This window comes from Phasianus colchicus, chromosome 1 (assembly GCF_987193195.1).
Source record: "Phasianus colchicus chromosome 1, bPhaCol1.hap1.1, whole genome shotgun sequence".
NCBI lineage: Eukaryota > Metazoa > Chordata > Aves > Galliformes > Phasianidae > Phasianus > Phasianus colchicus.
Genome location: NC_143436.1, coordinates 34740495 through 34759276, shown reverse-complemented (window position 1 = coordinate 34759276; position 18782 = coordinate 34740495). Strand labels below are relative to the sequence as shown.

The window sequence follows — 18782 nt, the reverse complement described above, 5'->3', positions numbered from 1 at the left end:
TACACAAGCAAAAGCTTACTTATTCTAAAAGAATTTTATTAAAAGGAAGCTCCTGGTTTTGATACAAAACTAGAAATTTTATAAAGAAACTGAGAGTCAGTCTGGATGGATGAAGCTGAGTCAGTAGATCTATTAGACTTATTATATCTTGTCAGAGATGCTAAAGCAAGTATTTCATATGGGTTCTCCTTGCTAGATGGCCAGTGCTGATTTGTCATTTGGTCTGCCCAAATAGTGAAAAGAAAGCTATAGACCTAGCCTGATGACTGAAATCCTCCCTTATGTTACAAAGAAGAGGGATATCATTCTAATGGCAGCAACACACAACTATGCTTTTTTCTCCTGATTTGCTTTTAGATGCCCGAGAGATGTTGAGAAGACCAGATACAGTTCATTGAAAACCAAATGAAAACATGACATGAATACGGGTGTTCCTGTTTCTCCTAGCACGTGTTCAGAATACCCAACACCATTACTGAGAGTTCCTTCCAGGAAGCAATAAAGGCAGTGGTGGGTGATTTATTAAGACTTGGCAATTCTTCCCTTGGCCCTAAAAATTGGAAACTGACACAACAATAATATTTCTTTTTTAAAGGGAAGTCATTCTCCTCAGCTTCCCAGTTCAACCCATGTATTCCACGCCTTTCTCACACGGTCTTGCATATGGTAAAGGACATGACTGTAGCTTATTAAATATGGAATATTGTTCTCCTATGGTAATAGTGCAAGCTGCAGGTTTCATGCAGGCCCCTTCTAACCTCTGCTTGCCATGGCAGTGGGCAGAATGATATTTTAGCAGAGAATACAAGACAATTCCTTGAAAAAAATAAAGTAGGTGCCATCCTTAAGTATTATCAGCCTCTAGAAAATACTGAATTTACTCATGCCTTCAGTGGCTCTGCAAATTGACATCGAAACAAGCACTACTGCTGCAGAGGCTGTTCAGCCATAAACGAGGCACACAGAGAATGAACACTAGAGAATACAGCTTACAGGCACTGAGTTTTTCTCTTGGTAGCTCAGTTTTCTGCTGGATCAATGTGCAGTGAAGGGGAAGCCATGAAGAACAACCTAGAGGAAGGTGGGGGGCCGAGCCGCTGCCTTTAGCATAAGCCTGCTGCTAGACTGGGGTGTAACACAGTGTAACATAAAACCACACATGGGCTGGCTTGCAGAATAGGAGATACTTGAGATTAGTTTATTGTCTCTCTCATTTATTGCTTTCTTTGGGCAGCTGTACTGGGATGTAGGAGACTGTCTGGCGTGAAAGTTCAGAGATGGAGTAATTAGATTCAATGGCAAGATTATGGATTTTATGCGTGAGCCACCTTTGATAGTGGAAAAAGTTAAAGCATGTTCTCCATAAAGCTTGGGAGGTTTCTCATAACACTAGTACAAGTAGGTAGATGAAGAGATGTTAAATTCCTAATTGTTTCTTTTATCTTTCCTGTGATAGAGACAGAGTTCTGTTTTAAAGACGTACCAAAAACCAGGTCTTTCATCTGGAGTGTAAAATTCATGTGTTCCCTGACCTCGTGTGTCACATGGTAATGAAACAACGTAAATCAGAAATGTTAAAAGTTGAAGTTTGTTAATATTACTGCTGAAGCTTCAGTCTCTTTCCCAGTTAAACTGACAGGTCCATTGTCCAAATATATATATTTACAGATTGCAATGACATGAAGAAAAAAATTAATGGACACCCAATGAGAACCAAATGGAAATACAAGTTTCAGATGACTATCTGGAAATTAAAAAGAAAGTAAAAAAAAAAAAAAGATAAAACCAAAAACCACTTGCACGCATTTTAACTAGGGCAATGGCCTTTCTTTGTGTTGTCCTACCTTCTTACTCCAAAGCAAATATTCCAGTGATTCATACTTTGTGGGGAAAATTTAGTAAACAACATACATTCTCTTATTTATGCTACTTTCTCGCTTCTTTAGTTGGCTGGGCAGAAGGAGGCACCAGGATACAGGAATGTATCTTCCCCAGTTGCAAAAAATTGTCTTCACAGTCTAAAAGCAGTTTTGTTGGTGCTGAGCATAATGCCTTCCATGAATCTTGCAGGTGAAAGGACAGATGAGGAGAGTTCCTACTGATACTGCAGTGACTGCACCGGTACTGAAAGAGCACCCATCCCACCTCAACTCTGCAGCTGTACCTGGCCCCACAGACAGAACTGATGGGCCCCTACAGCCCTCTCCATTTGTTCTCACCTCGGCCAGTCATGTCAGCAGAACCAGCAGGACTCAGTGTGGATCAGAGGTGGTGAGAGCTCAGTGCCATAAAGCAACACAAAAGGCTTGGGAAGCTTGGGACACAATGAGGAAGGCTTTTTCAGGTGCCCACTGGCCTGGGAGTTATTAAAAATAAAAAACAACTTCCCTCTTTCCTCCTCTCTCCTCCCATAAAATCCATGGGGAGCCTCAAAGAGAATCTGAAAACAGGGACATTTCCATATAGCTCTTTTCACAGAGGGAAATCCAACTCATTACCTTTAACTTACAAAAGTCGACTATGCCAAAGCATACTGTGCTTTTAGATAATCACAAGTAAGTCTCCTGTTGCAGTTTTTTTCCCATATGAAATGGATTGTGAAAGTGACTGGAAAGTAGTTCACATTCATTTATGTTCACATTCATTTATGTGAACTACTGCTGTCCAAATCTCACCTTACAAAAAAATTACTGTTTCTCCAGCAGATGACAGAAAGGAAGTCAGTCTTGAAGGTACAAGGTGAAATCCTGGCTCCATTGTATTCATTTGCTAAACGTGAATTGACTTCAACAGAGCCAGGATTTCCCCCACAAAGATTTAGCTATAGTAAGCAGGGGAACGTCTAAGTGGCAGAGTAGAAAAACAGGTTTTGGAGCCTTTAGATCCCCATGCGTACCCCCAAGCCAAGCACCACAATAACACATGACATGAGAATATTGCCTTGGCTGAGCTCATAATGATCGGTTTTCCGACTCAAAAGATTCACATTATTACTAAAGTTTCTGCAGGTCATCTAATAGAGAAATCAAACTTAACAGAGATGAAGTTCTTTTCTCATCTTTACAGACAGTCTCTAGAGAAAAACTATCACTGCCACATCTTGTGATTCTGGAGCTACATCAATTTCATTTTTTGTAACCTGTTACCAACTCAGTTTTCCTTACGCAATGCTGACCATCCTGCTTCATGCTGCTGTGAAGGTGCCTCTCCAAGTGAGAGGGCTGAGACAATGTGAACTGAGGGAAAAACTCAAATGAAATTCTTCATCTGAACGAAGACAATTGGCCAAAAATATGAAAAAAAAAAATACACAACAGAAACAGGGCAGAACAATGCAGTGATTGAGAAAATTCAATCAGCACTGCTTCTACCACCAAATTTAGAGCTGTAATTCCCACAGTACTTCTAAAGAGTATTTGTCATGCAAGACAGAAAATTTATTATGTCTTTCTTAATCCTTGCCTCAGTTTCCAACTCAGCTCTCTCTGCGTGTTAATTGGGAGGGATGAAAATCCAGTAAGTGATGTCATTTTCCTGAGTTCTGTTTGCTTAACTGCTTGAATTCTAAAAAATCATCTACTTATTTCTCCATTTTGGACACAATGCTGTAGCATGGATGCAGCATTGCCACACAGGATCCAGATCTTGAAGCTGACTGCTAATAATGCTAACGGCCAGAACCTGGTGCTATCAGAGCAACAAAGTACTCTATTATAACTTGGCATGGATGCATACGGGAAAAAAATATATATATAAATATATATATTTAGTCAAAATGCCTGTTCTAATGCAGTGTTATCTTACTGTGAAATCTGCTATCTTATTTATTTACTATTTCTATGTATTTATTATTTTATTATAACATTATTCATTACACTGCTTCTCTTGTACTCCTTATGAGTTTGAATGACTTATATTCTCTTACACAACTACATCAACACTGGAATATACACAAGATTATACTGGAACACAGCACATAAACTAAGAGACAGTAATCTCAAAACTACATTTAATATACTCACTTGAATAAAGGAGTTCCACAAACAACACATTTGTATATTCCTTGAGCTTTATGATGTGTGTACTCCCCCTCAAAGGCACTGGGAAAACAATAACACTACATTTTAAAAAGAAATAGAGGATTTTCTTTTTTTAAATTATTAAAGTAGGTAGGACTTTAGAAAAATATTACAGAAAAAAAAGAAACAAAAGTTTGTAGTTGTTTTTTTTTATTAAATGAAGCAAATAAAGCAGGCACAGGAAAAGGGGAATGTCCTCATTAGTTAGTTTCAGGTGTTACGTATCATGCAAGAGGAAGCAAATTGTCACACAGTTCAAAGGACAGAACAACAAAAAGGAGAAAAACTGGAATCTTGGTAAGTGAAATGCACATTTTGTAAACACGGATGGTTTCAAATTTAGTTTCATCCTATGTACTTCTATGCAAGAGGGTTTGCCTTTAGGAAATGTTTTAGCAGTGAGTTCAGATGCTGAGCGAGAGGTGCAAAGCTCTTGGGTGTCTGCCATTGAGATGATAATGAGGAATCAGTGTTTGGTTCGTCCAAGATGGGCTGCCAGGGCAACAGAAGTATTGTAGCTGAAAATGAAATAATTGCTCCATGATTTCAAGCTGCATGCGCCTTGTATTTGTAGCTGAAAAGCAATATTACAGCTTTGAGGGAATATTTTTCTAAGTTAACAATCTAAAAGGCTAGGAGGTCATTCATCTAATACGAATCAGCTGTGCTAGTCCAACAAAAAGCCTATGTGCTCCGCAGCTTGTTTTTATTATCCTTTCACCCTTTTTATGAGGTCCAATTTTTTTTTTTTTTTTTTTTATAAACAGGATTTTTAAGAATGACCTTATCTCCGACTGTTTGTGCACATTAAATCACATTGCTGGTCCCATACAAGAGGGAGGGACGCGGGGCAGGAAAGCCTTGCGGCGGGGGCTGCCGTCCCCATCCCCTGGCCGGCCTGGGCGGCGGGGGGGCTGAAGGGATGGGAGCAGGGGATCGGCCCACTCGGCTGGTCCAGCAAACAGCACGCTGTCGGGAAGAGAGCCGCCCATTAAGCAGGACCCCATGTGTGGTGAAGAGCCCTTTCAGGTCATGAATGAAAACAAGCGGTTACATCATTAGTACATTTGGATCGGAGGTAAAGCCGGGGCCTTATGCCAAGCTCAATGGTATAAATTAGACAACAAAAATGGTTAGGCCTTGGCAAGTTACCTTCGTGTTGGAATCAGCTGAGAGAGACTTTATTCACTAAAAACAGTCTTGGAAGCAAGTCTCTTTTTTCCTGCAGGATTCAGGGCCGGCTTCCAGCGACTAAAGCCATGTGAGGGCAGTTATTGAAAATTTTTGACATTCCAACCACAAATGAGCCAATAAATACCTTCTCCACATGTGCTTCAAAAAGAAATTGGAGCGGGGTGGAAAAGAACTAAATTATGCTACCTTCTTTCTGCAGCCAAAATGTCTATACTTACAATGACCACCTTCAAAACTTCAGTATCCTGGCACGGGGCCATTTCCCTCGTGGTTCTGCTTACTGTGATGTCTTCCAAGAAGTGTACCTAAACCACTATTACTTCCACACATTTTGTAGTAAACTAAAAACAGACTCTAAACATAAGCCCTGCGACTTTATAAGACATACAGTGTTCATTATAAGTCACACAAGACCCCTGGCCGTGGCCTCCATGCTGCAGATGCTTGTCTTTTGGTGGTGTTAATTTGTAGGGGTTAGTAAACAAGTGCAGAATTCCTGGAAAAAAAAGTTGCTGGGGAAGATGAGGAAGCACCAGCGAGAGCAAAGGGAGACAAGAAAGATGCCTTTCGATGCGTTTCGAGGGATGCGCTCCCTCGCCCTGCCTTACCTTTCCGTCCCCTTCTCCTGAGTGACATGGTACTGCAAGGGTGTCAGCCGCTTCCTCAGCTCCTCCTGGGAAAAGACCACCTTACAGTCTTTTTTATCCCTACATGACCCTGCAAAGGGAGAGGATATGGGAGAAGGAGCCTTTTTAGCTTAAATCCTGAATAATTGCTTTGGCAGACGGCCACAGCATAGCTTCTGCATTCACTTGTCAATGACCAGACCGGTCCCTAATGCACGAAGAATGGCTCAGCTGAACTGCAGCTGATTATTTTTTCAAATCCAAGTTTAAAAAGAATTTTGCTCGAGAGCCAGGTGATTCCACTGGAGCAGTGACAATGTGCTACAGCCAAAGCCCTTCCGTGTGTTATACGCTAAACTGTTGCGCACAAAATCATTCACAAGAAAGTTACATTTTCCAGCCATTTAAAAAGAAAGAAAGAAAGAAAGAAAGCTGCTATATATATATATATATAGCATATATATACACACACATATATATATATAACTACAGCTGAAATGTTCTTTACAAGACATCTATATCGGAGACTTATGGTAATGGGCATATGATGTTCAGCCACAGCGTCCAACAATTTCATACCCCTTTAAGGCAGCTTAAAATAATGATAGATCTTTAGAATTCCAATCCAGTTGATTTAACATTCAGTAGCATCTTAGTCCTTTTTTCTTTATAAAGGTAGCAGTTGTATTTTTCCCTGTTGAAGCACTAATAGGAGCCCTGAGCTGCAGGTCATTTTTTTTATGCAGTATGATGTATCAGGTTCAACAATAAAGTTCACTTAAAAATTAGGGTTGCTATTGGAATCACCCATCTCTGATAATCTTGTATTATGCTTAATTCATACAAAAAGGAGTACATAGGGATTACTGTAAAAAACATTTCTATGGAGCAAAAATGCATGTCACATCAAGAAACAAAAATAACAATAAAGCTGCTTCTGAATGAAAACTCCCAAAGTAACAAGAGAAATTGCCAAATATTAGAATAACTTGAATAATCGCTTGCAAAAACGAGTTGACAAAGTATGGCAGGAAAAAAGCGCTCTAATGACAGTAATTAAAATATGATACAATTAGAAATAAACAGTCCCGACAAAAATATTTTTTGCTAGTAATGTATATACGCTCATAAAAAGACCAATTGTGTTCCCAAAGTAGAGGGAACAGAGCTACCCATCTGTATGTCATTTAGTACAGGAGAGGCAATGGCAGGTTTAAATTACATGGTATTGGATTGCAATTTCCTAACATTGGATGCTTTTCTGCTTTTTTACCTTGAGTCATTACTAAGGAGTGTTCATAAAAAGTAGCTTAAAGCACAGATGCTTGCAAATCATTTAAGAAAAGATGTTTCTTTCTTCCTCCCCCTCTTCTTTTCTCATTTTTTTTAATGTGTGGGGGTGGGTGAGTAGGGGAGAGAGAAAAAGAATAATGCAGTTGGTCACTACTGACTAACCCTAGGAAGTATTTTCAGGAAGAAAAAAGTAAAATTGAAAACATCTGATTGAAGTAAATAGTGCAAACATAAAAAGCTTTACTAGTGAAAGAAAGGTATTGAAAAGCGACTTTATTTCATAAATTAGAAATTACTTTTGATCTAAACATTCTTAAAAACAGATTGTTTTCCACTCTGAGCCCTCTCATTAGCTGTGCTGCAGAGCCCGCGTTTTAATGGCAAGCTTTGAAAGGGCGCTGCTGTACGCCTTTGTTAGCTCCAATCTTATTTAGGAGAGGGATAAAGATTTCATTCCAGGTCTCTTTGTTTGTCTTTCAAGAACCACTAAAGCAGTATTCACACAAATTTTGCAGGAATGTGCCCTGTGCCATAGCTTACAAATTATTTGGTTTTGGTGCACTTAAAGGTCACCTTCCAAATTAGCAAAATTTTCCTACATCCTGGCTTTTCAACCTTAAATGTAAATATTGTTTCCTAACTGTAAGTGAGGTTTGTTCTTTATAACGTTTGGTTGCTTATTTAAAGATGTCAGACGTTGGAGGTTTTTATTCTCACAATGTGCTGAGCTCTAGGACTAGTGAGTCCTTCAAAGTAGAGAGAAAGGAAAAGGAAGCACACACATTACATAAATAACTATTGTTGTGTTGCACTACGCTGCTCAGAAGGAAACTGAGAGCTGCTCTTTCTTCTGATACTGCAGTATCAAAAAATTGGTCTAGAGAGCAGCAAATTATCCTACAGACCAACACCTCACTTTTAAAAATATCTCCCAATTGTTTCTTCCAGAACGTCCATTTGCTCTTCAGCTGTTTCAAACAAGCAAACTAGGGATATCTTCACTTTGCAAAAAGTCATGGAAAATAGTGAACGCTTTGCAGAATAGCCAGCATTCCCTCTTTGCACTCCTTGAATAATTTCTCTTCTATCTCAGAAACGCAGTGTTCTTCAACCAGCAGGCTTGCTATTACTCACTAGGAAATTTCTCTGTGCCACTTGATCCATGACATAGATCAGAAGTAGGGAGCACATTACAAAAGATTTTTCCCCACTGCTTTTAATACCTAGCCACCCGTTTTACAATACAGATGAGTATTTATGTCTGTGGGGGAATCCTAATCTGTACTGTGGTAAACTACAACCTGACCCAACAAAGGACTTTCCAGGTTCCCAGTTTAATAGAGCACATGGCAGCAAAAAGCTGTGGTTGCACTACAAATCGCAGAGGCAATCTCTCAGTCCAGCCCTCAGCTCTAAGGAACAGCCCTATTCAGGTTAGCTGCACTCACTAGCTAACTGCTAGCAGTGACAACAAAAAGGTTCAAGGAATTGACTGCACTATTCCCAGGTTGCTGCATAGCCAGGGAGGTAATGCAAGGCTCAGCCATGACCGGAGAGTGTGAGGATGCATTATCTGAATCATGCCCCATCTACAAGCCTCAGGAAGATGGCAGGATGAAATTCTAGGAGCGGAGTCCTTCAGCTGGGAGGGAACTACCATGCAGGAGGACAAAAATGCTCAGCCTGCAGTACACAACCAGCCTGCCAATCCAAGGTAAACCAACAAGCAATGGTTGTTAAAGAGGACAAAGGTGCCCTGGCTGCCCTCCTCACCCTGGTTCCCTGCATGAGGTACCACTTGCAAGCTATAGCAAGGGATCCTAATCAGCAACAAAACTGCAAAACCTTTCTGGGCAACTCAGGCTCAAAGTAAGGCCCCACTGATCCCTCACAAATGGTGCAGCTCCCAGCAGGAGAGATACAATGCCATCAGTTTTACACATAACATGGCAACCGTATGATAACTTTGACAGTATGGCTAGACTAAATACACAGTGAACATAAGCAACATTGGGTTCATTCTGTCTTTGGACTCTGAATGGAATTTGACGTTATCCAGAGGTGATGCTCCCTCACCCAGCTGCTCCACCAGGTCCGGACAGGGCTCCAAGAGTGGACTGAATGCTATTCATGATCTGCTTGTGCTGCACAATTACTCTGGCTGCACAATTCACCCTCTCCTTTGGCAGACATCTACAATGCTTGCACAGGTTCCATTGCAGAGTCTGAGACCAAGTGCAAGCTTTCCAGTCAGCGCAGCATGGTGCCTTCGTTCTCCTTGGTGCTTGTCAGGGGAGCAGTGCACACCACCATTCCGTACCCAGTGCTGACAATGACTCTTCAGGCCTCTCGCTTTCTGTCTTTTCCAGAAGTTCCATCAGTGCTAGAAGTTGCTGGAATCTTGGAACGGGATGGAAAGCTTGAAAGAAAGGCTGCGCCCACAAATCTTAGTGTGTAAATATAAAAAAATAAAGCACGAGAGGGTGAAACAAACAAAACCAGAAACATTTCTGGACCCTTTGTGTCATCCCTGTGGTTAGGAATGGCTTTTCTGAAAAGAAATGCAAAGTGTGCTGCAATTTACTGTTCACCCACAGACCATGCACATTTTAGAGTTCAGCCCTGGTGTCTGGAGGCCTTCTGTAAAAAAAATGAAGTGAACAGAAAGTATTTTCTGGGTGTTGACCTGATAATGAAGACATTAAGCATCTCACCTCACATATAAATTTCGATTTCAATTGACCTTTTCAAGCCTGTGGTTCATAACACGGGCGAACAAGTGCCATTTCCTTCAATATAACCAATCACAAGGAAACTAGCAACAAGATACGTCCAGACAGACTGACATGAGTTCGCAGACCATTACTCCTCACCACTCAGCCCCTCACTTGCTCCACCATGCCGGAGGTGTCAAGCAGTGTCTGGCATGCCCTGAAATACCCTGGCACTGTGCCTGATGCCTTTCCTCCTTTACATCCCCTTTTGAACTGTTCTAATGATTTTCTCTTATGTCCTGTTGCTTCCCATCACTGCAAAATTAACTCAGCATTTGAGCTTCGTGGAAGACACAGCATACATTTTGCTCCTTCTGCGTATGCTTATATTCCACTAGCATTAATGGACATTACAGTCATGCATTGAATGCATACTATTCAGGCTTCCTGAATTAAATACTGCAAGATCAAACGTTCCAGCAGAGCACGGCCATATAATAAATCGGGTTTCCAGTTTTCAGTACTATTTCTTTTAACAAACCCAAGCATTCTGAGAGGCCTTCCAGCACATTTTGTTATATCTACACCACCACAGGACCAGTCATGCGATGGGACCTGTGTGGGCAGACCCCTGAGAGCATGCACAGCTCCAGTAACTGCAGAAGGGTCTGTGAAGAGCTTGGAGGACCTGGCTCTTACGTGTCTCCTGCTTCCCAAAACCCCTTCACTGGTGGGTCCTCCCTCACTCATCCACAGTGAATTATCTCACACTGAAGCTAAAAGGGATCCTGCAAGGTTAGAAAATATTTGTGTACGTGTTTTTAAATTAATCTCTTTGCACATGTTATCACCAACAATCAGGTTTATTAAACTTTGACTCTCTTGGTTTTATTCTTTTAAATTTTGTTTGCAGTTTATGTCACCACATGCAGCTTTATTCTGCACCCTATCAGGAAAAAAAAAGTGTGTGTGGGGGTGGAACTGTTGATCTAGTCAACAAAAATTAAAAGAAAAACAACTCTTGAAAATGCAAATCAATGCAAACAGTTCTGTTAGCTTGTAAATTTTGAAGGAAAAAAAAAAAGTTGTACAAAGCACAGTATTTGATACATCTTTATATAATCCCATCACAAGCCATTTTAAATCACCTCAGCATGCGACTGCCTAAGAGAGATTCTACAAAAGAACTCTGAAAACTGGGAGGTCAAGTTTAAGTAAAACCCAAACTTTGACATTAGGGAAACCCTGTAAACGTTTTACATGTTGAAAAATAGATTTGTGGTTCTTCTCTGAGGGATGGCTCCTTTGCTCTCTTGCTGTAGGTAGCTAACTTCCATCTGCTGCTGAAATACCATTTGCAGTTTCATGCAAGCATTAGGAGTAATGGAGTGAAGCCCATTTCCACTATATTGTGCGTTGAAAATCCAAAAGCCAGGTACTGGGACAACAGCCACAATATGGGCTCAAGAACAACACCAAAAAATATGTGTCTCAAAAAAACTGTCTTATTTAGTAGTCAGGATGGTTACACAGCTACAAAGGAAGGGCAATCCAGATCTTTGCAAGTTCACAAGCTTCCCATGCAATCAAATAACAGAGCTGCCACATTTATTTTTTTCACCTGTCCATCGGCATGGCTCCTGTTTTATACACACCTATATACTGAGTCATCAGCAAAGATCTTCTGTGTAAGAATACCAGCTTACTGAGCACTAAAACCCAAATAAAAACCCACTGTGGTCGCAACAGGGGCAGATCTTATGGAACAGGAGCTGCCTTACTGCTTGCCTTGAGCTGTGAGTGCCTGTGCTGTGGTTACGTGGCCAAGGCAGCCAGTGATGCACCAGCCAAGGAGACTTTGTTCCCTGCAAAAGGAATCTGAAGCTGCCTGCCCTCCCTTCGAATGTAAAAAACATTCTGCAGGGGCTGGAAGTGTTTTGCATATTGGGAAAGGGGGAAAGAAAAGCAGCTCTATTCGTCTACTCTACTTCCTTATCTCATATTAATGAAATCAGTGTCACTACCAGCCACAACCTCGCTCCCACAACCTTTTGAGGTTGAGCGCTCTGAGAGCAGCCTGCACCACAGGTGGGGGTGAGCATGGCTGCCTCATAAGGACAGCAGAAACGTCAGCACACAGCCCCTCAGAGAGGCTGGTGAGCAGAAGCACCTCGTGCAACATGGAGCAAAACTCCTTGCATTTTCACTGCCACTTCTGTCAGCCTACAACAGCTAAGGACAGGCAAAGGGCAGCCAGCCTGCCTGCCTTGCTCTTGGGTGCAAAGCAAGCAAGGCAAGATCGAGATCCACAGGTATAGCAGTGGGGAGGGAGCATTTATTATTATCAATTTCTCCTCCCCTCTCCTCTAATAGATAAAAAGACTTTTGTTTTGCTGATGCGATCCCAGCACCTTTCATGGGCACTGTATTTGTTTAAATTAAAAGCAAGAAAGGCAGAGGCTCTTCAAGGAAGACTAGAGCACTCTGTATCTGGTCAGTAGATTTCTGTCAGATCAATAAAAAGGTGCACAACATATGGAAAGGCATTTTATTAACAGTAGAATTAAGCTAAATTTAATAAAAGTGCTTTATGCTACCTTTTGCATTTAAAATATTTCAGTGAGCCATCAAAATAAGTTTATTCACACGGCTTTAATAAAGGTCTAACCCTGCAGCGGAAACAATTAAAAAGTCAGCATTTGCCAGCGGTTACCACAGTGCTGTGTAGCTTATTGTAGCATTCAGGCTGTAGCTAAATCCTCCTGCTGCTTCCTCCACAATAGTGATGTGTGGCCTGCGAAATGAGCACTGCGTTTCAAGAACCGAGGTGCCGGGAGTGCCTGGGCTGGGGGTGGAGGGAAGGAGCTGGGGGAGGTCTCCCCTCCGATTCCAAACAACCAAGAGCTAAACCTGAGCCCTCAGCACAGAGCCTGTCTGCCCCGGCCTGCTGCCCCACAGCCCCCAGCCCAGTGGGAGGGCATGGCCAGCGGGAAGGCGCCGTGCTCCTGTGCTGCGGCTCTCGCTCGGCTACGGCCACCATGGAAATCAGCATGGTAGCCCCCTCCCCTTTCAACACGCATCAGGACTAAAAGGTTGGCAGTTGCCAGCTTCTCTCCCTTGCAGGCCTCCTGGGTCGTCATTTCTCTCCACTCCTCATTTTCTCTCAAGACAGTGACCTCCAGTGAGCAAGCTGTGGTTAAGCCAGCAGCTGGGCCTTGGTGCTTCCTGTGCCTCCAGACCCTCTCAGCGTGCCATCCAATTGCAGCATGTGCATCCCCTGGATGAGGGACCTGCTGGATCATCTCCTCCATCGCTTGCAAACACATTCTTACTGACACGAGGGTTAACATCCTATCCTTCTTCCTGAACTGCACCTTTTCTTGCCTGCCCTCCCTCAGCTGTGCAACAGATAACATCTCCTTCCCCTCTGCGTGCTGTCATCTCTCCTTCCCATCACATTCCTGTCTTCTTATGTACTCCTCAGAGAAAGGCCAAGGCTGGGAGTTGCTTTTAATTGAAAAGGAAAGAGTGAAGGCAGCCCTTAAAGGTGTCCTCAGACCTCCAGTCACACCCAGATGGCCTCATAACTAAAAGAGCAGCTCTGTATGGAGCTTTTAAAGCACAGAAACACAGTCAGCATCAAAACTTCACCTTTTACATCCATCTTTTGCTGCAGAAATGCAGTAAGCCCAAGCTGCTCTGGGCACAGCAATGGAAGGCAGAGAATTTATGAGCTCTCAGGATTAAAACATTCTTATGAGAAAGGTAAAAATGGCTTGTGGTGGGTCCCTAATGGGAGTAGGAAGGGAAGCAAGTGCCTCGAAGAGACTGTGTTGAGGAACTGGCTCTGTGTGCAGTGCTGAGGGCCAAGGATCTCCTCATCCAATGGCTGTCAGCAGCACAGAGCCCTGAGCAGCCTCTGCCCACAGCCTCCTGGTACAGAGAGAACAAGGAGAGGGGTGGAAAAGGCACACAGCCTGGGTACAAAATAAGGTGTATTAACAAAAGGTTTCTGGTCTTCTGTATCATCCCAAGTTTTGCAAGCATCAGGCATCATAAGGGTATCACTCCCAGTGAGATATCTACAAATAAATGTCATATTAAACTGCATTAAGTAAGACATTATGTTAAACTGTATTAAATAAGATATTCTAGACTGAATACAGTTGTATTAAACAAACATTCATAAACACGGGATAACATTTTAAGCAAAAACAACATTAAATATACTTCCATTAAGACAGTTATACAGACTAATTTTTTAAACCATTCTCAAGCCATTCAAAAAAGAAAAACAACAACTTTATGCTCTATTATGACAATGCAACATTCTGTTATCATCACTATCACCAAGAAGCAAAACAGACATACAAACATTTTGTATATTAATGACACACGAAAGCTTCACATGCTGCTTGCTGCTGTGCTCACATAGTGCCTGCTCAAGCCTGTGTCAAATGGATGGTTCTCCTAATCACTGGGAGGCAGTGGACTAGATAATTGGTAAGACTGTAATGAAGTGAAAAACAAAACTAAACATTTTTTTTTCCAAAGTGATATATTTGCTTTTTTTTAAAAAAAAAAAACTTAATTTAGTTTCATAGAAGTAAGTTTTAACTTTTGCCCCCCAGTCAGTTCTGAGGAACAAGAACATCCAGCTGAGACCTTGTATGACACATGTAAGCCCAGAGCAAATTTTTACATTCATGTTATAAACCCCAGAAAATAGGGATTTATAATGAAAACACTGACAGGCATTTAACCATAGCTGTACTAGCAGCATTGTTATACAGCAACTCAGTCTCACTTTTATTCTCTTTCAGGACACGTGAAGAGCCACCTGTAATCATACATCTTTGGTGATATGCATTACGGAAAGCTAAGGAGAAGTTAAAACATGAATTATAGAAGTTACACCTCTGAGCATACAAACATACGGTATGCAACATTTTCAGATCTACTCAGAGAACACCAAGGCTAAAAGCAGCCAACATACTTGGAATGCATGAGACCAAGGTCTTTTCTAGACCTTCAGTGTTGAGGGCAGATGTGGCAAACACTGCATGCGCAGATAGTTTCACTGACACAAGCAGTTGGAGAGTTCACAGGGACAAACGCACAGGAATGACTCCTGTATGTAACTGTTTGCAAGATCTGCTCCTCAGAGTAATCCTTTCTGTTCAGAGTTCAGTTTGGAGACCCAGTAACTTTCTGTTCACTAGCTATTCATTTCAATTTTATGGCAAGACAGTTTTACTGAAACTGAGATTAACAAACATTTAATAAAACAAGTGAGAAACAAGCTATAGATGCTTGTTAAATAAAGACTTACACCATATGCCCAGCACCATCTTCATACAGATGTATTGTATCTTAATCTAAGCCTACAAAAGCATGGTTTCCTACTAGTAGTTACTTTAGTAATTAAACACTTCACAACACTTCAGTGTTATCTAGAACTTTATTATTTCACACGTGTCCTGGAAAGAAATATCAACTCCACTCCTGTCATTTCTTCATCATTACTTTTGCTTATTTTTACAATTTTCTTTGATCTACAGAGGAGGAAAAGCCAAATTGTCTCATGCAACAAATGTGATGTAAGCAGCATAACATTCAAAGTGTTAAAGGAATTTTTTTAAGGAATGAGAACCCATACTAATTAGAAGACACAGCAAAGCAAAGTAAGATAACTTTTTACTTTGTATCTCGGTGGTCTGCTACAGAAAACATGTACATGGAATCTGCATAATCATTATTTCTATCGGTTACTTGTAGTATGCACTGCAACAGTTGAAATAGCTTTTGGAGTTTGGGGTTTTTTTGTGTGTGTGTTTTCAGAAAAAAAAATTGAAAAAAGAGGGGATTTAATTTCTGTGAACTAAATCCTGGCAGGTGCTGAGTGCATCCCACATTTCTTTGGAAATTTAGAGCATTTGACCTCAATAGGGCAGGCTCAAGAAACAGCATCTCTAAATCACACAAAAATACAATGGAGCTGTACTTTGCTGGAAATGAAATCTTGAACCAACATGGTTGAGTCTGGGTATGAGCACAGATTTATGTGATTTTCCCAATGGCCATGCGTTTTCTAAAATACTTTAATATATTCCTAAGGTCTCGGGGTGTACTTTATGTATGAATGACCACTAAACGGGAAGCTTTTCATATAGCTCGGAGTGTGTGGAACAGCATATGCTTGGTGCCATCTACTGGGGCTGCTGGGCTAGGGCCTGGTGCTGCAACTCTATAAGCAGCGCACTGAAGGCGGGCAGCACGATGGATCTGCACACATCAAAACACTTAGTCCTAGCTTCAGAAAAGAAATATTTTAAAAAGACCATTTAGAAGAGTGTGCTCACATCACGGATGCAAATATAGAAATGGAGAAAGGGAATGTATAAAGACTTCTCAGGCACTAGGATTAGTTTGGTTTACCAGAAATCCAGCATAACTTGCACACGCTTGCAAAACAGCGTCTCAGAGAAAAGAAAGGTCCACACTGTTCTAAGGTACTTCTGAGCATCATGCCATTCATTTAGCTTGCTTCTGATCTACCCCTGTGACTTTGCATTGAGGGCACAGTACACACAACGTGACATCATTTTGCTCCATGAAGGACGGACAGAGCACAGAAATGAAATCATACTTTCACATTGAAGACCTTGTCCTGTAAATGTTTAAACTGTCTGGAATTCAGAACAGTGCTGGGAAGCCCAGCTCATACCTAAGACAGTACTGGCCTCAGCCAGAGCCTTTGGCTTGGTAGCAGAGCTCAAGGGTGAAGCCTGTGCCAGCACTTCGTTCCCTTGCACTGAGTGGACAGGGGTTGCAAAAGACAAACTGTCTCCTTCCTATGAAATCTGCCATTTGGCTGGAAGCAGGACAAGCTCTGCACCATTTGAGACTTGCAGGATCCTTGGCCTGAAGTGATACCGTTGCTGAGCTGCAATTCACAAAGAAAGGACTGGTGGGAAAAGCACCAATACAGTGTAATGGTAGAAAAAAGTCATGAGAACTTGGGGCGTTTTCTCTATAATCAAAAATGAAGTCACAGTGGATTGTGGCATTTAAACAGATGTTGCCTCCAGATCTCATTCCCATGTTTAATTTGATACATGCTACACCATTTACTTGTAACCCCCTCAGTTCACCACACACAAAAAAACAAACCAAAGGCAAAGCAAGTCTACATTAATTTATAAGCATCTGGGGAATTTAGATTACTCTTAAAATATGTGAGATATGTGATTGTATATTATTCCACTGTTAGCAGATGAATTTGGGTTTAAAATATATACATAAATAGTCAGTGGGTGGAACTCAATCTACTGATGCTTGCACAGTTACAGAGCAAATGGACAGGAACAGATAGCGCTATCAACTCCTGATTCCAAAATTTGACTACCGGATTATGGCAGTAAAAGGATTGGACAAAACTGCCAGCACAATGCTTCAGCGAGAGGTATGCAGTAGAACAGCCTCCTGCAAACGGTGTTCCCAGCTCGCCAATGTGACAGCCCCTTTGCAGAGCAGGGACAAAATAACCAGCACAGCGACTGCCCCATGTTAGGGCAGGCCCCGGCCATGAGCGCACATCAAAAGGTGCATCAAGAGGGCTAAGAAAATTTGCTTATCTTGTATTTTTAGGATTTAAAATCTGGCTCGGCAGCAAATAGAACAGGAAACAAAGGTCAGGCTGACACAATGTGGGCTATTCTCTCTCTTCCTCAATATGTGTTTGTAGCTCCTATCTAGGTTAATGGGAGTTTTGTGCACATGTGGGGGAAAACAGAACACAAATGCTGCAAAAATTGGACTCAGATTTAGTTCAAATAGAATGTAATCAGCTTTAGAGAGTCCATCAGCTTGAAAACCGATGTCTTATCACTGAAAAAATCTTTAGAACATCACCTCCATATGCTTTTAAGTACAGCTCTAGAAAAAAAGTGCTTATAACATTCTGTACCCTTATGAAACAGTTGTGTCATACAGACACCCACGCTGGTTCTTATTTGATGTTTCAAACACTGATCAGCCAGGATCGTATCTTTCTTTTATCTAAGTGTCAAGAAAATTCCTAGTAACAGTCAAAATTAACTCTACAGCTTGTATTTTCTCACCCATAAGCATATACACTGGCATTACAGGGCAGACATTACAAATACTGTTGTTTCAGTGAAATACAAAGTACTGTTGGGTTTGAGGTACAAATCATACAGGATGGGCCTTGTGGCAGCCCTCACAGACCTAGCAGCAGGCCTTGGACATTGCTTGGGAAGTGCAGTTGCACTGTAACATTAGGTTGCATATTTCCATTTAGTTATTTATTTACTTGCAGAAGTGTCAAGCCACTAAATATGCTGTCAGAGGGGAAAAAAGAATTACACTTCAAATTCTGAATTTTTTATACGTAATTTTTGGTGTAACGTATTTAAATTACATTAAAACTTTTAAAAGGGAAACATTCAATGCAACCACAGCGCACTTCTAAAGATTTTGGAAAGGCTGTTATCGGATGCAGCTGCAATTCAGTGCTGAATTTCAGTAAGTATCTTTTGAAAAAAAATACAGACAGCACTGAACACAACTGATCTTCACTTTAATTCCACTGCTTTTCCAACAATGATGAGAGAATAAAAAAAATTCAATTCAGAATTTGTTGGACAAGGAAGCTGGACAGCACTGCCAAGCAGAGTAAAATCTAGGTTATGGAAACCCTCAGCCAAGCCGGTGACTTTAAAAGAAAAGCAAACAAACTTTGGTTCCAAGGCAAATTTAAACAAAGCAGAGCAACCCATAGCACAGCGTTTCCTGCAGCAGAGACACCCATTGCTAACGGGCCTTCATTACGCATGACACGACAAGCAGCACCC

General features: G+C 41.4%; 1 protein-coding gene across 4 annotated transcripts in view; it reads right to left on the bottom strand.

The window, feature by feature from the left end:
- MSRB3 (methionine sulfoxide reductase B3) overlaps nucleotides 1-18782 on the bottom strand; it is an 83670-nt gene that overhangs the window by 47088 nt on the left and 17800 nt on the right. For 3 of the 4 annotated variants that reach the window (XM_031589511.2, XM_031589512.2, XM_090138360.1), the window contains 2 exons: nucleotides 5882-5990; nucleotides 4023-4100 (listed from right to left, as the gene is read on the bottom strand). In XM_031589511.2, the coding sequence (XP_031445371.1) occupies nucleotides 4023-4100; nucleotides 5882-5990 (187 nt within the window). Of the gene's footprint in view, nucleotides 1-4022; nucleotides 4101-5881; nucleotides 5991-14713 lie in introns of all 4 variants that reach the window. The other variant, XM_090138359.1, reaches the window with a different exon arrangement.